At 50.9% G+C, this 27,539-nt stretch overlaps 1 protein-coding gene across 2 annotated transcripts; it reads left to right on the top strand.

Annotated features, from left to right (window-relative positions):
- Window positions 1–129: 129 nt before the first annotated feature.
- EDN3 (endothelin 3) lies at window positions 130–19,299 on the top strand. 2 transcript variants are annotated; one of them, XM_059036124.2, is made up of 4 exons: window positions 130–452; window positions 1,031–1,319; window positions 17,070–17,243; window positions 18,364–19,299. In XM_059036124.2, exons 1-4 carry the CDS (start codon window positions 401–403, stop codon window positions 18,446–18,448), a joined length of 600 nt encoding a protein of 199 aa, XP_058892107.2. In that variant the 5' UTR covers window positions 130–400; the 3' UTR covers window positions 18,449–19,299. The 2 variants fall into 2 exon arrangements, with proteins under 2 accessions (XP_058892107.2, XP_066868052.1); XM_067011951.1 differs by having other exon boundaries at window positions 401–452; window positions 17,070–17,278; window positions 18,364–18,794.
- Window positions 19,300–27,539: the final 8,240 nt, after the last annotated feature.

Raw genomic sequence — 27,539 nt, 5'->3', positions numbered from 1 at the left:
CTGTCCCGGACCCCCCACCCCCACCCCCGCCCATCGCACCCAGCCCTGCGCCTGGCCGGCTACCCCGCGCCTGCGAGGCGACCCCCGCGCGCCCCGGGTTCAAAGGCCCTGCGCGGCAGCTCCAGCCCCTCCGGGGGGCGGGGAGGCGAGGGGGTGGTGCGGGAAGCAGAAGGGCCGGAGCCCACAGCCGGCCAGCCCTGCGCCGGGATGGGTAGCGCGCTCTGAAGTTCGAGACCGTCGCAGCCAACTCCTGGCCGCAGCCCGGGACGCAGCCAGCCAGCGGCCGGCCTCGAAGAACCCCTAGCCGGAGGGCGAGGCCCGCCGTGCCCGGCACGAGCGCTCTTCCGCGGCCACAGGCGTCCGTCCTCCGGCCCGGTGCTCCTGCGGCCGATTGGGGTTCATGGAGCTGCGGCTGTGGTTCCTTTTCGGGCTCGCAGTGACCTCCGCCGCAGGTAAGCGGGCGGGGCGGCGCACGGCTCCTGGCGCCAGCGCACACAAAAGGACCCCGGGACGGGCCGGGCGGGGGGGCGCGGGGAAGGGGGCATCGCTGGCAGAGGCCTCTGGCCCCGGCTCGCCACCCCTGCAGGCGCCCGGGGGGGCGGGCTGGGGGGCAGAAGCTGAGGGCACGGACCCCCCGCGGGCTCGGGAGGTTGCAGCCCACAGGCAGGCTGGAGACCCGGGGCCCGGGGCGGACTTTGTCGATCTTTCGTGAAGTCGGGAACTTTTCCAAAAGTTTGCAAAGGATTCAGAAACTGTGCAAAGTGACTGCAGAGTTTTCCGAAAGCCTGCACAATGCTTGCACGTTTTCAGCGGGCGCAGATAGCTTGCACGCTGCGCGGCGAGAAGAGCTCCCAAGCTTTTCACCAAGTGTGCACGCAACTTGCAGACTTTTTGGAAACGGCGCGCCTAGCTTTGCACACTTTTCCGAACCTCGGGCGTAGCTTGGAGACTTAACAGAAAGTGCCATTAGCTTGCAAACTTGGCAGAAAGTTTGGCTCTCCCCCTGAGCCCCTCCATGTGCCTTCTGCAGGACTGGTGCCTCGCCCCCAGCCTGGGGACGCTGGCAGGAGCGGCGAGCCCCGGGCCCCCTCTGCCGCCAGATCGGAGGGGGACACGGAGGAGACTGTGGCCACAACAGCAGTGCACGGTCCAAGCCCCAGAAGCGCTGGGCAGGAGGAGGGGCCTGGTCGGTTTGGGGAGCAGGCGGCCAAGGGGGGCCCTGTGCACCACCGAGCCCGGCGCTGTACATGTTTTACCTACAAGGACAAAGAGTGTGTCTACTACTGCCACCTGGACATCATCTGGATCAACACTCCTGAGTGAGTCAGCCCTGGCGGCCGGGGGCTCCTGGGCCAGGCCCCTCTCTTCACACTCCGGGATGACCTGGTCCCATCCCAGCCTGGTCAGCCCAGAGCCCGCCTGGCACAGCCTTCAGCCCTTGCTAGGCTCTCTCCTGCCAGCCCAGGTCAGGTCTGCAGGTCAAGGGTGTGACCCCCATCCCCTCTGAGGATCTGGCCCAGGAGAAACCCAACCCCAGAGTTTCTGATCCGGTGGAAGGGCGAGCCCTCCCTCTGAGTGAAATGAGCCAGCCAGAGGAATCAGACACCTGAGAAGTCCCTCTGGGAGGGAAGAAGCCCCGTAAGTTATCTCCTGCCCCGGGGGCTAAGTGGGCCTGGCCCCCCTTGCTGACCCTGCCAGGCTCCAAGGAGTTTCAGATTCCTTGAAAGCAGCCTGTTCTCTAGGGAGTACAGGGGTGGGCTTGGCAGGGCCTAGTGGAACCTGCCCCGTAGGGGTGAAATTCCATGGGCTTCAGAAACTCCTTACCTCCTGGGGTGGGGGGGCAAGCCCACGGGTCCTCCCCAGGCTGGCTTCTCCTGCCCGCTGTCACCCCCTGCCCCAGACAGCTCCCCTCGGCCCTTCCGGTCCCTAAGAACTCTCTTACTGCAGGACCGAGACAGGGGCACCTGAGTTAGTTGTGGGGTCTCCTTGCTGTAAAGCCCACTCTCTCCTGAGGCTGTGGGCAGCGACTCAGTTCAGGAACCCCTTCTGCAGAAACATCATCCTGCAAACTGTGAAGAGGGCTTGACCTTGCTCTGGTCACCAGCCTTTGGGCTTTGCCTTCCTGGTCTCTAAAGTCTGGCACTTGGACCAGACGTCTCTAGATGTCTCTAGGTAGTCTTGGGATCTCTTGGGCATCTTGTTTGCACCTGACTAGGGATTCTTAGCCTTCCTGGAGCCTTTGGCCCGGAAAGGCGACTTTGCTACTGTGTGTGGAGCCCCTTGATTCGCGTCCTTCAGGGGTTCCTTCATTCCGAGCCATCTACCCTCTGAGCGCCCTGGGTGATATCTCGATGGGCCGCACATACCCACCTTGTTTCACCGACACCTCGAGGATGAAATGCAAAGGAGGGGGAACCTGGGGGGCCGAATGGGTTTCAAACCAGGTCATGAGCCCTCTAAGTACATCTGGGAGAGGTCTGGAAAGTCACCCTTTTATCCAGCATGGCAAGCAGGGCTGGCTCCAGCGGGGAGCCTGGACATGTGCACAGGGTTCCAGCTCAGAAAGACCCTCATGGTTTAAAGTGTATTGTCACCATCTTGAAATGCTTAATACTTTTTTTTTTTTTTTTTAAATCAAAGTATAGTTGACTTACAATATTGTGTTAGCTTCAGGTGTGCAGCACAGCAGTGGAAATGCTTCATACTCTTTGACGCAAGGGCTCCGTGTTTGCATTTTATCCCAGGTCCCCCCAAATGAAGCTGACCCTGATGGCAGAATTTGCTCGCAGGGCTGTGTTTGATCAGGCTCCTACGCATACCGTCAGCCCACAGTAGGGAGGATGGGGCCAGATCATAACAGTGATGTGTGCTGGGGAGGGACTCCTGGATGGGCTGTCACTGACTGCCTTCTCTTCTCAGACAGTGATCAGGGTCACCTTCTCCTACAGTCCCCATCTCCCTGACACTTGTCCTTTCTGATTCTTATCTTCCTGGCATTGTCCTCTGACCAAATTAGCTTCACAGAACCCAGGACTGAGGGCAGCCTTGGTAGGAATCCCAGGCTGTGGGTCTAGAAGGAGAAAGAAGAAAGCTAAGCAAATTTGGGGCAGGGGGGGCCTTTGCAGAGGAGAGGAGGGGAGGAAGGAGGGGATATTTGGAGACCACCTTAGTTCTCTGCCTGTCGCCAAGCCCTGGGCACTGGCTCCGGGAAGCGATTGTCGCAAAGCCCCGCGACCGGGTGGGAATCCTGTCTCCCAGTTCTGAGCTGTCGTGTAGGGCCCGAGATGAAGCCGTGGGTCTTTGACTTTTTCTAGGACAGGCAACTTGCTAAACGTTCCCCTCACAGCTTGATTTACCTCTTCCCCTCTTCCCTGACCCTGATTCATTTTAAACACTAGGGGGAAAGGATTAAATATGGTGTTTGGGAGTTTCTGGAGCTACCCGGCGAAACAAAAAAAAATGACAATAGCCAGACTTGAGCATTTTGAAGTCAGACAAGCGACATAACTTTTATATGGAAGATGTTCTGGATGGTCTTTCTCTGTCTTCCTTTCTTTTCCTCCTCCCTCCCTCCTTCCCTCTTGCTTTCCTTCCTTCCAAAAATTCTCTGTTGATATATGGACAGCTCCACTGGCAAACTTCAAAACATCTTGTATAAGATCACAAAGTGGGGAAATGGGTTTTAGGGAACTTTGGAGAAATGGAAGCATCTGAAGAATGACTGGATTGAGCTAAACAGACAAGGGAAGCACACACTGAGGACATTTCCAGCTTGTGCCCCCCACCCCTTAGCTGTCACCCCCTCTTCTTTAGCAGACCTTCTTGCTCTCTGGAAGCTTCTCCATGGTGTGAGTTGCGTCCTGTCCCCACCGCTGGCTGTGCTGGGAACCCGCAGGAGTCTGGAGCCTCATATGCCTAAATAGAGTCTTGAACTTTGGGTGATTTTCAGCTTCTGGTGTCTCTCCTTCTACTGCCTTCCGGTCACATGGAGGCAGAGGCAAAAATCCGGCTGTATCTCAGAAGGATGCTTGCAGGGTTGCAGGCATTCTTGGAGAATGGTCATTTTGGCTGCGTTGAAGGACCCAGAAGCTTCAGGAGGGATGCTGTAGTTACTGTATCTCACGTGGAAAGTGAAGGCTCGAGAGACCAGCTGCTCCCAGGGATAGTTTCTGGGTATGAGATCCATGTTCTCTGGTTCCCCCACCTCCTTCTACACACTTGGTTCTTCCAGGCCTGAGCTCGATCTCAGCAACGCTGTGACTTCCTGTGAGGCCCTTGTCTTTGTTGTCACTGAGGTTCTGTCTGCGGGTGTTTCTCCCACAAATGAGGCGTGCTATCCCAGGGTGTGTGGGTGCTGCCAGAGGTCTCACATCCCGATAGACGTGTGTGGGAATGTGGATTTTTCCAGAGCTGTTGCCCATAACTCCCATTGTTTCTTCCGGACGATCTGGGACCCCAGAGAGAAATGAACCACGCGCGTCCTGGGCACTGGCCTTCTTGCCCCTGGGGAGATGGCTGAGGTAGCAGCTCACCCACGGGACAGGCGATGCTCATGGCTCTCCTCGGCCACGTTTGGAAGCCCCGCCCCTACCCTCCCCCCAGCAACCCCACCGTTGCCAACAAAAGCAAAAACAAAACTCCACACCAGAGAAAAACACATCCCGTCTTATGGCCATGGAAAATTTGCCAGGAATAAGATAATAAGGAGAGAAGTAGGGACAAGTAGCCCATGTGCTTTACATCCCTGTGCACTCGGGGTTGTTTTCCATGAGAATACTTCAAAACCAGGAGTGTCCTGTGACACGGTGGGGGGTTGTGTCTATCAGGGTCTCCAGAGAGATGGAACTGATAGGACGTGTGTGTCGATATCTGTGTGTATATAAACACACCACACACACACATACACACAGAGGAGCTGATGTTGCAGTCTTCAGTCTGAGGCATCCTGGAGGCAGAATTCCCTTCCTGCTCAGGGCATCTCACTCCTCTCTGTCCTCTCCTTCACCTGATTGGACGAGGCCCACCCACGTTATGAAGGGTGATCTGCTTTACTCAACATTTACTGATTTAAATGTTAATTGTCTCTAAAATATACCTTCATAGCAACATCTAGACTGGCAATTTGGTCATATACCGGGTACCATGGCCCAGCCAAGTTGACACATAACAAATTAAGCATCACAGAGCTCTCAGTGCTAATGGCACCTCATAGCAGGGCAGTCCCTCTGCACCTGCCACTGTACACCTGGCTGTGGAGTGAAACCACTCACTCTCAGATGGCCAGTGGAGTGAGCTGCAGGGCCCCCAGCAAGGAACCCTGCTCTGTTCCTCCCCACCTTTTTCCTGAGAATTGAGGGACACTTCCATCTGTTAAATCCCTCCAAGGACATAACGAGGGAGGCACTGTGACGCTGTGACAGTGACCACGTTTCCAAACACAAATATGAGCCGCATGGACTGACAAGCAGGAATGTATTTCTGGAAAGAGCAGTGCAGGATGTCCGGAATCACGGCTGTGGTGGAAAATCTGGGCTCTGTAATCTCGTGGGAAGACTCCAGACCCAGGAGCTCTGCCCTGTGTCCTGGATGTGACTCGCTGCACGGCCTGGGGGTGGCGCCACCCTCTCCCTGTGCCCCTGGGTAAGTCGCAGACATCAGTGTGACTCTAGGATGGTGACCTAACAAGATGATCTACCTGGCCACACTGACTCAGGAACGACATTTGTTTCCCCAAAGAAGCAGAGTAAAAATAGTAATAACAAACATTTTAATTGGATTTCAATGTATTCTACCACAAAAAGGCAACAATTCAACAGACTCATCTTCGCCTCCTGTGTTGTTCAAGAGAAATATGCCAGCACGTTTCTAAGAAGGGACATTTTAAGTTTGAGAACACCCCCAGAGGAATGGATGGATCTGGTTTGCCAGCCTCCCACTGATGTGGGGCCAGCTGACCACCCACCATGTGATTTCAGAGACCCCAATAACAGTCACGTGACCCGTGCGTCAGGACTGGGAGCATTGTTGCTGGAGATGCAGCTTTTGAGGCGGAAGGATAGTCTTTCTGAGCTTCGTCATGATCGTGTAGACGATGGTGATGATGGAGACGGTGGTCCACGCTGATGTTGACCGTGACTTCTATGAGTAAAGCTGTGTGAGGATGACGTGAGAAAGCGTGAGGGGCATTCTCAGCACAGTGTCTGGACTCTAGCAGACACTCAGTACCTCAAAGACATGACCACGCAGATAACTGTACAACCCCTGGGGCTGCATTAACCCTTCCTGCCGCCCCACCTGCCGTATCCCAGTCTGTGACTGGAGAAGCCGGTGACTAGGAAGCTCAAGTCCTGCTGAGGTAGGCCTCCTTGGACCCTCCAGCTGGTCTTGCGCTGCTTCCTGCAGTAACACTGAGGAGTCTGCCCCCGGGTACCTCAGTTTTTCCCTACTCTGTGGCCCTTGGTGCGCGCTCTATTAGCATTTGATTTGCATAAGGCTTACAGACCTTGGGAAAAGGTGTGTTTGGATGACTGCTGATAAGTGGCTTGATAAGCGCTCTGGTGGCCAAAGGTTGTTACAGGCTTGATGAGATTTGGTCCTGCCCTTTTCTGCCCTTCCTTTCTTGCTTGAGTCCTGCTTACCTTGGTAAATAATTAGAATTTGGGGGAACAGGGCATGGTGTTCTCTGAAGGCACTGCCCTGGGCGCCCTCTGCTAAACGGGGAGGCGGGTACAGTTGAAGCAGGGGAGAGGGAGGGGGTCTGGCATTTCAGGATAATCCGAATTTGTTTAGAACTTTTTCTAAAAGTTCTCTGTTTAGAACTTTCTAAACTTTTAGATCTGTTTAGAACTTTTTCGTTAAACGATGAAAATCTTAGTAAGGGTGAGTCCAACAGAATAGACACAATGCTTTGCAGTCATTTCCCATGCACCCAGCACCGCCGGGGACCTGAGTGTGGGCCACTAGGAAGGGATCCCAGGAAATAACTACGGAATCTGTTTACAAAAATGGTAAATAAATAAGGACACATAAGAAAAGACTGTATCAGCCAGACTAAAAATGATCTTGAACTCAGGGTTCTGACTGATCATGTTTTTACGCTCTGAGTTGTTTCCCTCCCATGTAACCATCTCCCCCTTGAAAAATCTAGTAGACGATTACCTCCCAATTTTGAGTTTGGGTTAACAGTAGCTCAGAACATTTCACGGCAAGATGCGTCTTTCAAATTTGAGGGCCTCGGGGCTAAATTTCAGAGTTTGTTGGCCAGGTCGGCTCATACAAGGTGACCTTCCAGTTGGGTTCGCTTGGACTAAAAGTCCCCTTTTCTACTGCAGAGTGGCTGTGAGGAGGTGAGATATCCAGGGACAAAGATGGGGTCGTTGAAATGCAGCTGATCCTGACCGGATGAGAAAGAAGCTTGGGGCTGGAAGGCAGCTTGATTTGCCTAGAGAAAACTCCGTACAAAGAGGTCGTGACCCTGCATGACCCTGGAGGGAGAATTTAGATTTCTGCTAGATGAAAGGGGCATTGCAGCTAGGAACTTGGCCCTCAATGTGAAGGCAGATGAAAGGCTCTGGCATCTCTGGTGCGGTATATTCTTGCAAGAATTTAAAACAAAGGAAGCTGGGGAGCAAACATTGCTTTCATTAAGGGGGTCCCACGGCTCGCTCGGAGCTCACGGGGCTTTGTAACGCCAGCTCTTCTTCCCGCTCTGGCCTGGCAGCATCTCAGCACGTCCAGTGGGGCTGCCTGGGGCCCCTTTCCTAGCTCCAGGTAACCCAGTGCCACTGGCGCCCAGCTTTGGAGCACATAACAAATAAATCAACTGTTCAGGAGGGAAATGACCCCATCTCATTCTAAGTCACGTTTCGGTGGAAATGGAGACCTCCTTAAAATGGGACACGTGGGCGCACGCGCGCGCGCGCACACGCGCACACACACACACACACACACATACACTCACACACACACACACACTCTTTCCCCCTATTTGGGATAGGAACCAATGTTTTTTAGAAGGAAAATAAAATAAATCCGGGCAATGGCCACAATGTAGATGAGCTGCCGGTCTAGACACAGTTCTGGGGGTTTCTAAAGTCCTGTTCCCCCGCCAAGTCTCCCAGGAATGGACAGCAGGATAGGGCATCCCCTGGCCTTTCTCACCTGCCCCAGCTCAGAATCTCAGGAGACCCAAGAGCTTTGGGAGAACTTAGCAATGTTCAGAGCCGTGGAGGCACAGGTCTTCTCTTCTTTTATAGCCTCTCGGGGCTGACTTAGCAGGAGGACTTAATAAACAGTAACGCTAGAGCAGGGCAGCCAGGGAACCCTGTGCCCGGCCCAGTAATTTAAAAAACAGAAACAGATTCATGCATCCATGAGAAAGTCTCGGAGGCTGGTGTGGCGGACGTGTTGTGATCCTTTCTTGCTCAATGATGGCACGAACAGCCCACAACTTGGGGAGCGGCCAGCAGCTTTGCCAAAAGTCAGAAGCAAGTTGGCAAGAGAGCAGAGGTGTCTGTAGCTTTTCTGGCTTTTTCTAAATCTGATTTCTGTGGGTTTCTTGCAGGGTGGAGAATAGGGTGAGGCTCATGACCCACTCTTTCAGGTGCAAACTTGGAGATGTCAAAAAGTAAAATAACACTTAATGCGATATTTTTTAAAAGTCAAAATTAGTGCAAAAATCACTAGTCATAATCAACCAAATATCGACATTTTTAATAAAGACAGGATCTGACCCTGTGCTTGGTTCTTGTTTGGGGATAAAGCCTGTCTCTCTAGAGGGACTCAAGTCTTCTTAGTTTGAGGTAGCAGTCACGTGGTCAGAGCTACCACAAGGATGCAAACAATTAGATTAGGAAGAAAATGAGTGTCTTTATTTTTGTCGCCATGGCGAGCATGTCTTCGTTCAGTAGGATTTTTCCATCCATCAGATGAAATCTCCTGAAAGTTAGCAACGGTGTCTTCTCTTGCTTTCTGTGGGTTATTTAAAGGGATGTGTGATGGTGTCTGTATTTTTTTTTAATCCCTGTACAAATACCCCCATTCTTAAAAAAATACCTGCTCCTTATTTTACCCTTTATGTTTCCACTGCTGGGAACTATTTTGAGCCACATCTGTCTGCAGCTTTGCATAAAGTTATAATGAGGCCATGCGAGACAGACGTGGATTGCTTATGCCTCTACATTCGACCTGGAATTCGTTAGGGTCACCGGGGGCTGGGGAGAGAAACTCTAGCCTAACTCATATGGACGCATTTGGGTTGTACCAGATGGAGGGGAAACCAGCTAATCTGTTGGATTCCATAGATGGCTTCATTCTCCAAATATTGCAGGCGTTTGTTGCCCTAACTTTTTTTTTTCTAAGCTGTCACTCTTGGAAATCCCACCCCACACACCAAACACAGAAGGATTTTTCTGCCGTTCTCCCTTGCCTTGACCACTGGTCAAATATCCTTCAGTCAGAGCCCCTGTGTCTGCATGAGGGGAGGAGGATGCCGTGTCCAGGGAGCTGATGGGATGATACAGCCTGTGGCTTTGGGGTGATTTTTAAGCTCAGTTATGTGGCAGTAGGGCGTGGGAGAGTCCTACTCTTTGGGCCAAAACTTTCTAAATACAGTTGGTGAGATCCTGGGAATCTCTCCGCTTGCGTGGGGTAGAGACCCCACATTTCATTGTGGTTTAATTGCTGGAGAGAAGGGCTGGGCCCTGCTCTAGGATTTGTGATGTTCGGAGATACTCAAGTAACAGTGAGGGCATTCGGGAATCTCTTGATAGAATTTGGAGCTGGACGGACCTTCTGGAGAACCAGTCATTTCATTTCTCAACCCCAGAGAGAAGCCACTCACCTAGGGCCTCTCAGGGGAGCTAGTCTTCCATTTGGGCCAGAAACCTGGGTCTGTCTGCCAAGGGAAGCCTCTGGTTTTGTCTCTGAGGCCTCATCCATCCGGGCAGCCTGGTTTCTTCCTCATGTGTCTGTGGAAGTTACTATCAAGACATGGTTCTTCCATTTCTAGTGATCTAGAGACCATATTCTCTCTAGAAGAACCTCAAAGAGGGGCCGATTGAGGACAACGATAGTGAAATCCAGTGACTCAGCCAGGAGTTCTGTGCATTTGGCAGACTAGGCATGGCCTAGAAGAAATGGCCAGTTGAGACCTCCTTCCCTCCCTCCTTGCTTCACGTAGCAGACCTTTGTTATTGAGATGTTGAGGTATTATTGGGCACCTGCTCTGAGCCAGGTACTGCCTGGGCTGCCCTGGGTGCTGAGGTGAACAGGCAGAGACCAGCTGTTACCAACCCCAGGGGACAAGAAGGAAGTGTCACACCTGCAGCACATGTGAGGAACGGCCCCCATTCCTTGGGTCCGATTGATGGAGAGTCAGTGTTCTCTTTGAAAATGTATGTAATTCTGGTAAAATTCACCAACAACCAAGTCCTGGATAAATTCAAAAGTCGTGGGTTGTTTTTTGGGGGGTGGGGTGGGGTGGGGGGAATGTCTTAAAAAAAGTTAATCTCCAACCCACAGCACATTGCTCACTCTTTTGATATTTCTAAATGCTCTGGGGTCATTGGCTATTTCTGAGGCTGCAGGAGGACTCTCTCCATTGCCAGGTAGTGGAGGAACAATTTGCCTTGAGATCGTCCCACTTAGAGATGCGGGGATTTTCTGCAGAAGTAAAGGTACAGATTGCCAGTTCACTTTATGTTGTTTGTGAGCATGACGTTTGTGTCGTATTCTTTAGAACCAGAATGTGTGCGTGTGTGTGTGTGTGTGTGTGTGTATGTGTGTGTGTTTCTGCTTGCATAACAAGGTCAGTGAGGAGATATATTTTGGCTGTTTTCTTTCTTGGAGATTGGAAGGGCACCCAGTGGTTGTCTGGCACAAGGCCTGTCCCAGGCAGACTTTCACAGGCGTTTGGTGAGTGGACAGGGAGTTAAGTCACTGGAGGGTAAGCCTTGTGAGGTGGTCAGCCAAGTATCTGGGGGCTGGGCTCTGAGCATCATGGGGTCATATGCTTGCTTCCACCTGCCCAAAGGACAGTGTGATCCAAACCAAACATTTCACAGTGGGCATACCTGGGAAGAAAGGATTCCAGCCAGCTTCGTTGGCTGGGCTTCGTCCTGATCCGGAACATACTCTTTTGTGTTTGTTTCAATGAAGAAAATCTCTGCTTGTCCTTGTCAGCTGCAGAGACTCTGGGTCTTTCTATGAAACCCAAGAGATCATGGTTGCATCCATCTGGAGAAAGTGAGTTCCAGGGTCAGCTAGAGGTCACTGGTCGCAAGTAACAGAAACCTAGTGTTGCTAACACAGCATAGGAGTTTACTGGGAGGACACAGTGTGGCCCACAAACTGGGAGGGAGGGAGAAGTAACACCATGCTTAGAAAGGAGAGGTACCAAGACAGGACTGGGGGTCCCAGTGGGGGCACAATCAAACAGACAAGGCAGGATGGAGCCACCTGGCAAGGAGCAGCTTCAGAGTATTTTCTGACCTTGAATTGCTTGGCTCAGTTGTCTTGGCACCGAGAGGGTGTGATGAGCCAGCTTGGGTCACCTGTTGAGTCCTGAGGCAGGGGAAGGTGAGACTGTCTCTGCACGACCTCTCCCAGGGAGGGAGGGAGGGAGGGAGGGATAATTCCCCAGGGGAAAGATAAGAGATTGAATTCCAGGAGACAAAAACAGCCAGCGTTGATCCCAGGCTCTAGAGAATTCTGGGCTTTTAAGTCCTTCGAGAGGGGTACTCCTGTCTCTGAGCTGGTGTTTCCCTCTTGCCTCTGTGTCTTTGTGTGTCTGTGTGGCAGTGGGGGGTGGTCCACTAGATGCTGGTTGAAGTGAACGGATGCTTTTATAGGTCTTTGAATATATTCAGCCACTTTCTGTAGTTACTTCATCCTGTCTTACTCTTAAACAGAGTTCTTAGCTAGCAGTTTTTTCTGGCTAAGGTTACAAAGACAGTCAGTGAAGTTGATCCACACTTTCTTCCTTGCCCAAGAAGATATCTTGAAGCTTGAGAGAACAAGTGAGTGGTGTCTTCTAAGGAAGGCATTTAATAAAATCTGAAATCAAGCCCTAGTTAGAAAGCATGTGTTGGAGTCTTGAAGTTGATTCTCTGGGGAGTGTGGTGGGGGGCAGTATCTAATGACTGCTGGTGCCTGGCAGCTGGGGCTGCTGCCCCTGCCTGTCTGCCTACCCCTGGGAAACAGTTGTTCCCCTTCCTCTCGGCTGCAGGACTGGTCATCAGAGTCGCGCCTTCTGTACAGTGTGTCCCGAAGGCGATCCTGTCCTTGCTTTCCCTTTCAGAAGGAAAAGTGTGAACCAGAGAAGACAGAGCATCAACTTGAAGTTCTGACCGTGAAGTGACAATGTTCTGTTTGTTGAGGAGACACTCCGTGAGAACCTAGGCTTTTTGAATTGATGATGACAGCACCTTTATTTGTAAAAATAGTAGCAGGTGCTAATTTTGTGACCGTGTCACGTGACCTGTCTGGCTTTGCTTTATGGGACAAGCCACTAGAGCAGGGGTTGTAAACTGAGATGCCCCTGAGAGCTAGACAGGTGAGAGAAGTAAGCAAAGAAGGACAGATACAGGGACTGGGGCCAAATAGAGAGCTTGAGCCAGGCTCTGACAGTATCATTCAGCTCCAGACACCTGCTGCCATGTTGGGGTGTGGGGTTGGAGTGCGTATAACTTCCAGTTATACAAGAGAAGCTGGAAATTGTGATGTTTATATGAAATTTTCAGATTAAAGAAAAACCACCCTCTTTGGATTGGATGAAGCCCACAAAAATGCCGATTTGCTAACCCCTGTACTAGATTAAAACTGTGTGTGTACAGGGCCACTGGTCTGTCTCGTTCATGGATGTTCACCCAGAGTCTAGTCCAGGGCCCATACATTGAAATCCACTCCACAAATATTTGTTGAGTGCTATTTGGTGTTGGGGGGGAGGATATGAAAACTGGGTTTTCAAGGACAATTTGATAAACTTTCCTGAGAATTTAGAATTTGGCCAGTGAAGCTCCTTTTGCTGCTTCTGGCTGACCCTTGTGAATATCTGTTTCCCACCTTTCACTTCAGGGACTGAAGCCAGTTTTCCGATCAGAGAGATGGAGGTGGTTGATTCATTTAGGAAAAGGCAACACTGAACTTAAAAACAGATCCTTAAAAGAAACATTCAACTTTCCTTATTTAAAAACTTCTTGTAGAAAGAAAGAAAGTTCTTCCGGTGTGATGGTGCAGATAAACAATGAATACAGGAGATTTGGAAGTTTAGTGTTTAACATTTATGTGTGACATATGGGAGAAAATGTTAAATGGTAAATATGACTCTGGCACCACCACCATCACTGATCAAATGATGAATGTTCTGACCACATACACTGAGGACAATTTATTATACAAATACACACAATGCTAGACGTTGCCTATGTGAATGTTTTGGGGTGTTTTGTCTAAGAGCACTCGGATGCATCTTCTCATCTGCTTCTCTTTTGTTTGGAGCTCTGTGTTATAACTGGAACATTAACAGGTGGAAGTGCTGACTACTTTTACAAAGAATTGTGTTCTGTAAGCCCCACTGTAAAACACAGGCTAAACCACAGGTCAGATGGTGTGCTGGTCAGAGTTCTCAGCCGATTTGACTTCATTTTCCTGGTTCCATCATTAGGTCCTGCTAATTCACCGTTCAAGAAATATCCAAGAAATGATAAAGGTACCAAAACAATTAAAACATGAGTGCTTATTGGGCAGACAGTGTAGAATGATGGACCAGCCAAAAGGAAGCCTGGCAAAGAATGGCATGGCTGTGCCATGCGACACTCTGGTTCCCTCTTATCTGTCTTTATTACTTAGTCACACATCTCAAACGCAGGCCTGGTAGATGGGGTTTTTCTGCCTGGTACAACTCACTTGAATTCCCAGACCAAAAAAGCAACAACAGCAGCCACATTAATTCACCACTAGGAGCTCTTTGCTAAGCATTTTTCATGCAGTGCAGTGTATCATCCAGTCCGTCTGACAACCCTTTCATAGATCAGGAAACTGTGAAGCAGGTGGAGTGCTCATCATGTAAGTGCTTTACAACATAATAATGGGATCACCAGGTAACCTTTCTCTGTGCTCTGTGTACCTTGCACATACCTGGGCGTATTGGCTTGTCAGGTTTCCTTTACCTGTACTGTTTTCATACACCAGTCGCATGTGAACTCCTTAAGGCCTTTCTGCATCCTCATCACACTTAGACTAATACCAGGGAGATACAGGCAGACCTTGAAAATACTGTGGATTTGGTTCCAGACAGCCTCAACAAAGTGAAAAACCAAGTCACACGATTTTTTTTGGTAGAGCCCGTGCTCTGCAACAAGAGAAGCCAACGCAACGAGAAGCCCGCACATCTCGAGGAAGAGTAGCCCCCGCTCGCCACACCTAGAGAAAGCCTGTGCGCAGCAATGAAGACCCAATGCGGCCAAAAATAAATAAATTAATTAATTTTTAAAAATACATATATATAGAAAGACACCTGCCCTGGCCCTGTGGCATGGAGGGTGCCTCTGGCCATATCTCCCACCCCATTGCAAGGAGTCTATGAGACTGAAAGCCATATACCCCTTCTTCTAGACCATGTTCCAGGTATTCACGATCCTGGAATCCCTCTACTCAGATGTCCCTGAGCCCACTTCCAGGGTCTGATACCCACGGACAGAACAGGGTTCCAGCACATCTCCCAAGGCCTACAGGGTGGTCAAGGGACATCTGCTTGTGGGATGGGGGTGGGGGTAGATGGAGCTTGGGCTGCATGTAGGATGGAGCAGGATGGAAGGTAACGTACCTTGTGCTGCCATGTTCCAACATGGAACTCCAAGGAGCCCCAGAATCCTAAAATCAAGCTCCAACTTCCAAGGTGTTTTGAAGCTGAACTCTCTTATTTAAGCACTTATCAGATTGATTTAAAAACCTTTAAATTTTCGACCTGTGGGAGGTGGGCCTTCACTGGAGCTGGAACTCTTGATGGCAGGGTGGGCCTTCTGTGGTCTGGACCATCTCTTAAGTCCTCTGGTTCATAGATTTCGTCATCCCCCACCGGCTTCTTCCAGGTCAGCCAGCGGAGTGCACGCCTTGAGCACCTGGGGCTTGGAGCACGGGTTTCGTGCCCCCATAAGCATTCTTGGAAAGTTACAAGGGCTCATTTGCATACTAGCTCCTCCCACGAGGCTGCTGGGAAAGCGCTTAGCGGTTCTCTATTACCAAATACCGCGTCGCCTTGTTTCCTCATTAAAAACACTTCGTGCGTTTGCAGAGTTGAGTGGCTCTGCGCACACAAATGCCTAATCCACTGACAGCAATTTCAAAATTGCAGGTCTTGCTGTTGATGGAAAAATGGGAGCCTTGGTGGTTATTCCTTGTGTGTAATTTTCACCAAGAAATGGGGGCCTGGGTTTAATGTCAACACCTAGAGATTTAATGTGACCCTATTACTGGAAATCTATACCTTTAGCCAAATCCTGCCTCACCACAATGTCTGTATTGTTTTGCAACCTCCCCCCCACCCCTATTTCCCATTCCTGAGAAAAGATGGGGTTTTAGCCAAGATTCAGCTCAGAAGGGGACTGGCCTCTGCTTGCTTTCTCCATCCTGTGAGCACAGACTGCTCAGGACTGGGCCTGCTTGGATCCAGGGAAGCCACTACAAGGCCATTTCTCAACTCATTTGGGTGGGAGGGAGTGGGGAGAGGGGAAAAGAGAAAGAGGGTGGGGTTACGGGGTTATGTTCTTAGCTCCAGTCTCCTGCCCAGCAGGGAGCAGGTTAGTTCCAAGCATCAGGTCACGATGGGGCACTCCCCCACTTTGCCCTCAGCACCCCAGAAAGGCTCCATGGCACGTGTTTCAAATTAAAGGAAATTCAGTTTGACGCTATTTTGAAAACGCACAGAGAATGTCAGAACCCTCTTTGAGGTGGATGGTGGGTGATACTCCACGGGCCTCACAGAAACCAAGGTGGTTGATCTTGGAGACTAGCAGGAAAACCAAGACTTATTGGAAAAGTAACTTTCGGCCACGCGTGTTTCCTCTAGTTATTAGTAATCTGTCCCCCAAATCCTGTTCAGTAGTGCTGATGAATTAAGCACATGCTTTTAACTTTTTCCCACTGAATTGCCTGGCAGTGTCCTCCCATCCCTGGAGAGCAATGGTTTGGATGGACACGAGCATAAGAAACAGATGTAAACGTGTATTGTTTCAAATGACACCATCACCCTCATCGCAGCTCCAACCGTAAATGAAATGGGTAAACAGTTTCATAAGAAGGCTTTTCCCAAGGTCAGTTCTGTCCTTGGCTGAATCTCACAGGGCACAGAGGGTTCCCCTGACGTTTGTGGCTTTGGGGGAGCCGTGTTCAGGGGCCAGGATGTGTCTCTAACGGCCGTAATTGGGTTTTTGTCCTATCCCAGTTAGTGTAAACATGACGTGCACACAGAGGAAATTCGGTGGCCAGCAGGGCGGGAGCCAGGGCCGGCCTTGGGCTGCGGGTTTGGAAGGCGTCGGACTGGTCTGGATGGCCAGGCTCAGGTGCCACTGGCTCAAGGATGAAGACTGGGGGGGGTCAGCGTTCGGGTCAGTAGGAATGTCCACGTCAGGGGTTTGAGTGCTGGAAGGAAAACCAGAACTGCCCTGGAAGGCCCCGGGCTGGGAGGCATGCTGGCCACGGTTGGGTCTTGAAAAGACTAAAAACGCATCCACCCGGCGTCTGCTCGCTCCGTCCGCAAGAGGGCTGGCGGCTGGGAGGATGTAGAGGGGCCATCGATCATCTCCCCCAGGGCCTCCCCATCTTTCCATCCCGGCTGCCCCAGCCCACTGCCTGGGGAGTACGGGGTAGCGGGGGTGAAGGATTCACTCCAGAGTCTTCCCAAAGCCCTAAGTGCAGGGGAGGGTGTGGACACCAGTTCCTGGGACAGGACTGCACCACCTGCTGCACTCATACCTAGGCCCACCGTCTTGCACACCCTCGCCAGCTCCATGAGCACGGAGGCTGGGGTGGTTCGTCCAGACGTGGCCCTGACCTTTCTCTGTCCTTTGCAGACGGACTGTGCCCTATGGGCTGTCCAACTACAGAGGCAGCTTCCGGGGCAGGAGGTCGGCCGGGACCTATCCGCAGAGCTCACAGCCGTCGAAGGGGACACCGCGCTGCACCTGTGCGGAGAGCGAGGACGCCGCCTGCGTGCACTTCTGCACCTGGACCCCGGCTGCCCGCGGGTACGACCCCCGCCCCGGACCCCGGCTGCCCGCGGGTATGACCCCCTCCCGGCCCCTGGCTGCCTGCGGGTACGACCCCCCTCCCTGGCTTTCTGCATTAACAGAGATCGGTTGCCCTGGGCCATGTGGCTGCAGCAGTGCTCTGCCTTGCTGGGTGGGTGGGGGGTGGGTGTGGGCTGAGCGCAGAGGGTGCCGCAGCCCCGTCCCGTCACTGCCTTTCAAAACAAGGCCTGCAATGTGGCCACGGCCATGTCTGGTCTCCAGGCGTATTTCTTCTGGACTGCACAGCAATTTGCCAAAATTTGAATAAGTTGCCAACACTTAAAAATTGCAGTCACCCCCCTCCTCAACAAATGCATATTTTTAGCTTCTCCAAAAATAGCAAATGGGACTATCTGGTGTCACCAGCCCACATCCCCTCTTGGCCGGATAGGCTGGAACCAAATGAGGGCCACTCGGGTTTGAGTGGGACATGCAATGTCCGTTCACCTGTGTCACTCATCATCTTACTTGGTGGCCCCCCAGGCCCCCGAGTTTGAGACCCTGTAGTCTACTCTAACTGCTGGAGAGAAGCTTGTGAGTCAATGTGGACTTGAATAAATAAGCAGACCCTAGGTCTGACCCGTGGTAGCCATTTAAGCTGGTTTTTACTACTCATCCTCCTTGCTCTTCTTTTTCTTTACTTTGGGCCAAGACCCATCAACCCCGCCAGGCAGAGCTGCCTTGTAAAGCCTCTTCCAAGAGCCATCGCTGGTGGGATGGGACCTCCAGGTGCTTCCTGAGCAAGTAAAACGCACAAGCAGGGGGGCTCTCTACGCGGCAGGTGCTGTGGTAGCCAGGGGCCCAGGATCTGCTCTCCAGAAACCCCAGCGCCAACCACATTTTTCTTCCTGGCTCCTTAACATCTGATGAATAACTGAGTAGTGTGGGTGGAGGCTGGACTCTGGTAGGGATCCACCCACCACGTGCTCAGCCTTCAGAAACTGCGCCTGAGATGCGGACCTGGGGTACCACGGCCATGTTGGTGGGAAGAGGGAACCAATCATTCCTAACTGGATGCTGAAGAACCAGCCATGTGGGGGTGTGGGGTGATTCATTCACACCAGCCCTCTCCCCACAGGAATTCAAGGACGGCACAAACACCTGACAAAGAAGCAGGAAAGCAGGCCAGCAGTGCTGCCGGGGGCGTGTGTCCGAGGAGGTGAAGCTGCTTTCTGAGTCGCTGCCACATGGGGGGCACAGAGGACACGTGGGACGCGCCTGGTCTGTGCGGGCGGCCGGCGGGACACCGCGTGTGGTGGGCATCCACAGGCGATGGTGCTTTTGGTCGATCACCGCTGGGGACGGAACAGCCTAAAGCTGTGGACAGCCTGCCCTGCGTCTTAGGAGCTCAGTCCTGCGCTCCCTGTAGCTTTTGAGCAGTGATGTCCAGCCCTGGATTTCACCAGGGCTGGACAGATCTCACCGATCACTGCTTCTCAGAGCCCCTGCGGGCTCATCTATCTGTGCCCACGTTGCTCCTCTGCTCCCATAGCAACTGGTGGTCTCTACAGAAAGAATCCTTTCTTCTTTTCAGCAGCTGATTCTGGACAGAGGTGAATTATAGCAGCTGGGCACCAGGCCCTCCAAGTCCTCCAGTTTATTTTAGGAATTTTTTTTTTAACCCACTTGTCTTTTTTGTATGATCCTGAGGGTTTCCTGCAGCCCAGCTGGGTTTATTTGTCATTCAGTAGATCAGAAATCATTATTGCTGAGTCGCCTACACATCTGCAATGGGATGGTAATTGATGTTCATACTAATGGCCTGTGGTGGGGGCTTGGGGTCCTACGGGGTCTGATCAAAGGAGGATTAAACCCTGTTTGGGGGCTTCCCTGGTGGCGCAGTGGTTGAGAGTCCGCCTGCCGATGCAGGAGACACGGGTTCGTGCCCTGGTCCGGGAAGATCCCACATGCCGCGGAGCGGCTGGGCCCGTGAGCCGTGGCCGCTGAGCCTGCGCGTCCGGAGCCTGTGCTCCGCAACGGGAGAGGCCACAACAGTGAGAGGCCCGCATACCGCAAAAAAAAAAAAAAAAAAAAACCCTGTTTGGTATCCAGGAGGCTTTCCAGATTGGTGGCAGGTTGCTTTGAGTCGTCTCGAGAGGGTTCTGTCAGCATCCACAACAAAAATGCAGAGGAGATGCAGAGACAGACCCCAGGAGAGCATGAATTAGGCCCCAGCTGGTCCGCACTTTGCCTCTTCTTCCTTCTTCCTTTTTCTCCTCTTCCTCACCCCAAACCCAAACCCTTCTCAGCAAGGAACGGGTGGGATTCAAACCACCACGCATCGTGGCATTTATTCAATTCAGCAAAGATCTGTTGAGCACCTGTGATGTGCAGGGCACCATCCTAGATGCTGGGGACACCACAGGGAATAGGGCAGAAGAAGGTCAGCCTTCCTGGCACTTAAAGGTTGGGGGAAACATAGCAAACCAATACATTAAATACAGAGTAGGGCGTGTGAAGGAGAGCAGGAAGCAGGCTGGGGGCAGGAAGTGTTGGGGGTGGTTGCAGTTTGGGTGGACAGGGCTGGTCTCACTGGCCAGGTGACATTGGCATAAAGAACTGGAGGAAGTGGGGAGGGGTGAGCCAGAGGGATGAGGAAGGGAAGGGGATGTCAGGCAGGGTAAGGGTAAGTGCAAAGGCCCTGTGGTAGGAATGTGCTGTGCTGGGTGTGTTCTAGGAAGGCAGCAGAGGCCAGCACAGAAAAAGCACTGGTTGCTTTTGCTGTTGGTGTTATCATTCTGTTGGATGTTCAGGAGATGAGAACGGTGGCACAGATGTCCCACTGGGGCCTGGAAAGGTGCTTCTTCTAGGTCTCTACGATGCATGTCAAGCTCCTGTAAGATGCTTTACTTGGGAAGAAGGAGTCTTTCCTTATAAACCCGGTCCCTACTTTCTTGCAAGACTCAAGTTAGTGATCTCCAGATTGACATTCTCAGAGTGGAAGCTGCTGCCATCCTGAGCTTGTGATCATCAAAGATGAGACCAGACTGTGGGAGAGAGAACTCACCGTGGCCACATCAGCAGCGATGATTGTATTCACACCTTCCCAGGTGGATGGCAGGCTCTGAAATTGCCTAGAAGCTCTGGTGAGGAGGTTCTGTTCAAAACAGGGAACGGGCTAGAGATAGGCTGGGGAGACGTCTCCTCTTTCAGCCAGCAGAGCTCTTCTTTTGTAACAGGCCTCTTTTTTTTTTTTTTTCTTTCGCCCCCGCTTTTCCGAGATAGGTTAAAGTCAAGGCCAGACAAAGCGAGTAGGCTTTAGACCTCCACCATCAAATGTTTGCCCGGGCACTGGACCTCCCCGCTGCCCGGGCTCTGCCTGCCCTTTCAGGAGCCCCCTGGGAGAGGGTCCTGCTGCAGGAAGGCCTCAGTTATGGCTCCTGCTCGGTTCACATTTCCACCTCTTTGAGGACAAGAAATGAGTTTTGCCTGGGGGAGAAAACCCACTCAAAGGGTCCTCACTTAACAATACAGCCCTTCCCCAAGAATGCCCCATCCAAAGACCCCAGTTTCCCTAATGGGTAAAATGATCCCAGCTGCGCCCTGGGGCCCAACGCCCAGGGCTCCGGTTTCATGCAGGAAATTGTTTGCGGAGAGGTATGGCACGGTGCAAAGCCACTTCCCTTGGAGAATAAGTGGACTTCAAGCTAACTCTTTGCAAATGTAAACCCGTGTCCATGTTGGAACAGATGCAGGCCCTGGCAGGAGCATGCCGACGTCTGAGCCCTCACATGGGGCAGGCACGGGGTGTGAGCCACTGAGGCCGCCGGGCGTCAACTTGAGACGCAGATCACAGCTGTACAGGTTTGATGAGTTTGAGGCTTATAGGATTTAGACAGGCATTTTCAGCTGTGCTTGGTCCCACTAAAAGAATGTATCTCCAACAAAAAAAAAAAAAAAGAAAGAAAGAAGAAACCTTGATGTTTGTGATAAGAAAAGGAGGAAATTAACACCTGCGGGTTTTGAACCCTTGAAACCCCCCGGCAGGGGTGCAGCAGAGACTTTTGTGCCCTTCTCAGGCAGATGAACAATAGACCCAGTTGCCTGGAAGCCACTGTAAAGGCACCCCCAGCTCAAGGCTATTAAGGTGATATTTGTTTTCAGGAAGAAATGTGGATCTTTGGGGGAATGGCTTCAAAATAAGCTGCAAACACAAACACTTTGTAAGTTATGTAAATTTCTATTTATCGATGTAATTGGCATCAACTGGGAATTGTTAACAACTGACAGTTCGCAATCTCTTTCAGCTGCGCTCTAGCGGCCACGCTGACATTGCTGAGCGTTTGAAGCTGATGCAGTGTTTAGTCATCCACGGATGGGGAAGGCCGCCCCCTCCCCCGACGGCAGAGAGATAAGAGCCACAATTGGAGTGCCTGCCGAGGTCCTGATGTGAGGGTGGGTGCCAGGGTGCTAGCCTTGACCAAATGCTAAATTTTCGATGAGTATAAACTAAGTGTTACAGTTATAAAAGTGAGTGTCACAAGGAAATGGACTCATGTGCCAGCAGGACGGGGTACAGTTTAGAGAAGCAATTATTTATTGTGAAACTGTTCTCTGTGTCAGCTCCTTTTGGCGGATGTGTTCAACGGGAAGCCTCTGCACATAGACATTCGTGTTCTGAGCCTCACCTCATAGTCCTTAGGGCTTGAATCACATTTTTAAAACACTTGTGCACTGTTTGTCTCTGTGGCAAGATGATATCTCAGAGAGACATTCATTCATTGTGCTAACACAGAAAATACTGTCAAATGCATAATTAAAAAAATCTCAAACTTTGCTCTGATGTGGGTTTTTCTCGCTGGTGTGATACGCCTGGTTACACGTCAGTTTTCCGTGGACCTCTGGAGAGGACAGAAAAGAGTTATCGTTCGGGAAGTAGATTCATCTGAAGTCAGTTATGGAGCAAGATGGGTGAGGGAGCTGCTTGAATTTTAAGGAAGGAGCGGGATCTGGGGGCCATCCACGGAAGAGAGAACATTCAGGGTGGTTGGGAAGAGATAAATCTGGGGAGAGCGTTGGCTCCTTCCCCTGGCACCATCCTGGTCACCTTCATAGCGACGCATAGCTTTGTTTTCTGTCCCCAGAGGCACGGACACGTGCTGGGCAGGATTCCAGGGAGAGGATGGTCACAACCAATAACCAACAGTGGACCTTTGCAGCCTTTCCGATGGGCATTTTATTTCGCTTTGCTGCTCAGGGTTCTTGAGAATCAGTAGCCTGAAGTGACCACGTTTTGTTTGATCTTCTCTGTCAATGGCAATGTTTTTAAGCCTCCAAGACTTGTAAGACATCTGGGGGGGGTGGGAGTGCCAGGTTCTTCCCTTCCTCCCTCCCTCTCTCCCTCCCTCCCTCCTTCTATCTCTCCCTCCCTCTCTCCCTTTTCGGTCAACAATTGGAGACCATCAGAGGCAGGCAATTGGACAAAGAGACCCAGCCTAAAAGCCAAGAGAAATCCAGTATTCTGGGTGGGTTTGATCACATCTAATCTGAGAAAGCCCAAGAGCCCCTTGTTTTAATTAAACACATTTTAGAGAATTTTGACTTTGATGAACTGATAGAGTTGGGTACTGATTTATCCTGTAGGATGTGAAGCCGCACAGGAGCTGCCGGTGTGCGTGGGAGGTACTCCTCCTGGACTCTCGGCCCTTTTAGCTGCCGCAGATTCAGAGCGAAGGAGGAGGAGGGCCGAGGAGTCCCAGGAGCTGGGAGAGCAAGTCCCAATGTGGCGGGCGTTTCTGGCATCTGGGTGGAGAAACAGAAGGGGAGCCCGTGGAGCTGTGAGTAGGATGGGCTACAGGATTTACAGGGCCCAGTGCAAAATACAAATGCAGGACTCCTGGTGGAACCCTGGGTAATCATTAATTGGATCCATTACACCTGTAACCTGCCTTCACCATCAAGGTCGTTTTAATTGTAGCTACAAAAAACGTGCTTGTCCTCCAAGGGGCACGTAGCCTAAAGAATAAGGTATTTGTCCAAGTTGTTTTCCAAGAACTTGGAGTCAGCTGTGTCTAGTTCTAGCTGAGCCAGTTAAGACTGGATAAGACCACCAACCCTCCAACTGGGCATGTGTGAGTGTCTGCTCGGTGACCTTTTGACGTCAGAGGGCTCAAGGCTCCACCCTCGGATCGTGCTAAGCACCTCCCTGTTTTAAGGTGCAGAGGCCTGGAGCTGGGTTACATCTGTGCCGAATGACAATTACTGCGCCGTTTTCCAGCCACCTTCTCCACGCTGCTCACGTCCCCCACGCCTCAGACCACCCTGCTTCTTCATCCCCAAATACCCCGAGCCCCCTGCCTTCAAGAAGGGGCGTCTGGGACTTGGTTCCCTGCTCCTCGCTGGGCTGCCAGGTGAGTAAACCCTTTCTTTGCCACAAACCTGGGAGTCGTAGCGTTTTCCCTTGTGCGTCAGGCAAAATGAACCTGGTTCGGTAACGCCGGATCAAAATTATTGAGAATCTCAAGACGGCAACAGTAGAACCAAGCCAGGGGCCTTTCTAGGCACAGGGCCTACCACCCGCCCAGTTTGCAGGCCGGGGAAGCCCAGTGGAAGGGGCTGTTCGGTCTGGAGACCTGGCTTTGCCACCAAATCCCCGAGGGGAACCAACCTTAAACTGAACCTCACTTTCCTCGGTTATAAATGGACGTGAGATCACTGGCCCCTGCCTACCTCACAGCCTTATTGAGAGGCCAAGGGGAAAGAAACAAGTATACAGACAACTTTTTCAACCCTAAACTCACACGAGGCAAAGATAGTCTTCAAAGTTTGCCCTGAACTAGTCCCGAGCTCCTATTTTTCCTTAGAAGTTTCTCACGGAGGCACATCTCTGAATGTTCGAACTCAGGGTGATAGAATTTGACTTAGAGAAATTGTCAGGATAGTCAATTACCCCCGTCCCCACGTCTGGAAGCCATGCATTCTCAAAATCCCCACATGCCTTTATATTAATTCTTAAGTATCTCGAAGCTTCAGTAAATCAAGCTTCCTGTTATTCACACCATTATAAATCCACTTGGGTCCTTCCGTCACCTGAATATGTGATTTCTTGTCTCTTTGCTGGCAGGAACGCTCAGAACTGTTGAGATCTGAGTGGTATTTAGCAGGGAAATTGTAAGAATTCATAACAGTGGGGGGCCAGAGTGAATTAACGTGAGCCCTCCTTCTGCCAGGCGTGTCTCATTAAGCCTTCCAGCGTCCCGGAATGAGGCGCTGAGTAAATGACAAGAGGTGGGCGAGAAACGGAAGAAGCAGGGGGAAAGAGTCCCATGGGGCCGGGGCGGGGGCGGGGGTGGGGGTGGGGGTCGTCTATCGAACACGAGCTTGTTGCCTCCCCTTCTTCCTTCCTCCCTTCTCCTCTCCCGTCTTTGTTTGAACAGACCTCCATCATGGAGCTACTGTACATCAATTCCTATTTATCTACACCACTGGCAAGAACCACCAGGGTCAAGTCTGGCCAGTATTGGCTCCCCACACAGCACCATCTGCGGGGGTGGGATGCGGGGGGTTGCACCGTCTGCGGAAAAGTCGGATCTTTCTCTAGAGCTTCTGTTCTGTTCGTTTCGTGAGGGGCATTCACAGCCAAGGGTTTCCGCCTCTTCCTCCACGGTGAATCTCGTAGCAGGTGTCCCCTTTGTCTATCGTGGTATTGGCTGTATCTCAGCCCCAGAAAGGGGGTGGAGAGAGAACCCGCCTGGACACAGAGATGAGATAAGCACCTGGGACAGAGCGCCACGACAGATGGCACACTCCAGAGATGCTTATGATGCAGCGTGGAACGGGATGAAGAAGCGGGTACTGACCCAGTCTGGGCGGGGGGGAGACTTCTTGGAGGAGATGAGAAAGCCAAGCCCGGCAACGGAGGAAGGGCACCCCAAGTGACGGGCAGAGGCCGAGCAGAGGCTTGCAGAAGGACCAGGTGGGATGCCGTGCAGGGGGAAGGCCAGGAAACTTGGGCTGTTCTAGCATCAGCTGTTCCTCAGGGCGCAGTCAGAGGGAGCAGATGTGGGCAGACGGCAAGTGAGAACGATGAGGAATTCATGAGCAGGTCCGTGACACAAGGAACCAAAGCCAGCTCTGTGACCCTTGAACTAGCTCAGGGTACCAGCTCCCTGTCTGAAACGTGAGATTCAAAGGGGACTTGTCTGAGTTGTCTCTGTCGAGTCAGATTTCTGTTTTGCTGTTTTCAGACACACCTGTGAGCTCCACCTCCCGGGAAAGAGGCGTGGCTATCTAGCACAGCCCTTGCTAAGCTTCCGTCTGCCTGGACCGGGAACCTGCCATCCTTCATCTCACCGTGTCTGGGTCTGGCACACAGGGCGGAGGCTTAGCAAGTATAGGTTGGATGAATAGACACACATGTAAACATTGAGTCCTGTGGAGCAGGGGTCAGCAAAATGTTCCCATAAAGAACCAGAGGGTACATATCCTTGGCTGTCTGGACTATACCGTGTCTGTGGCAGCTACTCTGCTGTTGTAGCTGGAAAGCAACCCTAGATGATACGTATATGAACTGGCTTGGCTGTGTTCCGATAAAACTTTGTTTTTGCCAAAACAGTCAGTGGGACAGTGGGCTGCCACTTGCCAATCCCTGCTACAGAGCACTCCGTGCGTAGTGAATTTTCTGTGTCCTTGTCCGTCTGAAATGTATTTATGTTGGAATTTATAGATGACAGTTTGGCTGGGGATAGAATTTAGGTTTACAGCTGTATTCCCGCAGTTGCTTAAAGATGTTATGTCATTCTCTCCTGGTGTCAGTTATTGCTGGTGGAAAATCTTGTCTAAGACCGACTGCACTTCCTGCCTTGGTAATTTGTCTTTTCTCTCTGGTGCTGTAGGAATTTTCTCCTTATCGCTGATGGTCTGAAGTTTCAGTAGCAAGTGTCTAAGTGGCGATTTATTTCTCTCCTCCAGTGTAAACCTATTAGTACTTGGTATAACTTTTCAATCCGAGGATCTCTACCCCTTAACTCCTAGTTTAAAAGTTTCTGGAAGACGTTATGCTCTGTCCCCAATACTGCTGCTCTGTCTCTCTGGAGTGTCTATTAATAGAATTTCTTTTTAAAAAAATCTATTTTTTATTGAGGCATACTTGATTTACAACTTGGTGCTAGTTTTAGGTGTATAGCACAGTGATTCAGTTATACATTATATATATATATATATATATATATTCTTTTTCAGATTTTTTTCCTTTAGAAGTTAGTTTAAAATATTGAGTAGAGTTCCCTGTGCTCTACAGTAGGTCCTTGTTGGTTCTCTATTTTATATATAGTAGTGTGTATATGTTAATCCCAAACTCCTAATGTATCCCTCCCTCCTCTTTCCCTTTTGGTAACCTTACATTTTTTTTCTATGTCTGTGAGTCTGTTTCTGTTTTGTATGTTGGTTCCTTTGTATCATTTTCTTTTTAGATTCCACATATAAGTGATATCATATGATATTTGTCTTTGTCTGACTTACTTCACTTAGTATGATCATCTCTAGGTCCATCCATGTTGCAGCAAATGGCATTTCATTCTTTTTATGGCTGAGTAATATTCTATTGTGTGTGTGTGTGTGTGTGTGTGTTTATAACATCTTCTTCAGAATTTCAAGTACATATTTTCTTCATTTTCCCTTGCCTGCATATTATATGTTCTTTTCCTTTCTTTGAGTCTGAGTTTAGTATTGAAAATCCAGGCCTATCATTAGAAGGCTCTTTTAGGTTTTCCAGGGAGCAAGTTTTCCCATAAAGCTTTATTCCAGTCAGTCAATCCACAGATGTTTCGAGGGGTTCTCCCTGTGCCATATACTATGAAGAGTCCACAACACACATTAATTTCTCCCATTTATTCAAAGTATGTGCCACCGTTAAAAATCTTCGGTATATTTAATTCCATGATAGAGGTGCTTTCATTGTCCTCATCTCACAGATTCTCAAGAAAACAGAGCCCCAGAGAGGTAATTAGCCCACAGTCACGTGGCTGGTACTTGGTCCTCCCCTACCTGCAAAGCGCCCACTTAGTTAACGGCAAGACAGTGAGGAATTAAGGCTCGTGATAATTTTATGAAGATTTTGTAAATTAAAGCATTTAACAAGTGATACTCTTACATGATTGAGAAGTTAAAACTATGAAAAAAATTACATATAGGGAAGTCTTGTCCCCATCCCTGACCACCCTGTTCTAGGTGGTCATTTGTATTACTTTCTAGTCTACCCTTTCGCTGTTCCATTGTGAGGAATACGGGCAAATTCAAACACAGAGACTTGCTTCT

Source organism: Kogia breviceps, chromosome 14 (assembly GCF_026419965.1).
Source record: "Kogia breviceps isolate mKogBre1 chromosome 14, mKogBre1 haplotype 1, whole genome shotgun sequence".
Lineage (NCBI taxonomy): Eukaryota > Metazoa > Chordata > Mammalia > Artiodactyla > Physeteridae > Kogia > Kogia breviceps.
Note: the sequence above shows the minus strand (reverse complement) of the source record. Positions and strands in the feature narration are given on the sequence as shown.

Coding starts and splice junctions, on each gene's coding strand:
- EDN3 (XM_067011951.1), top strand. CDS start 401: ATGGAGCTGCGGCTGTGGTTCCTTTTCGGGCTCGCAGTGACCTCCGCC. Junction 453..1,030: donor CGCAGTGACCTCCGCCGCAG/GTAAGCGGGCGG, acceptor TGCCTTCTGCAG/GACTGGTGCCTCGCCCCCAG. Junction 17,279..18,363: donor CGGACCCCGGCTGCCCGCGG/GTATGACCCCCT, acceptor CTCTCCCCACAG/GAATTCAAGGACGGCACAAA.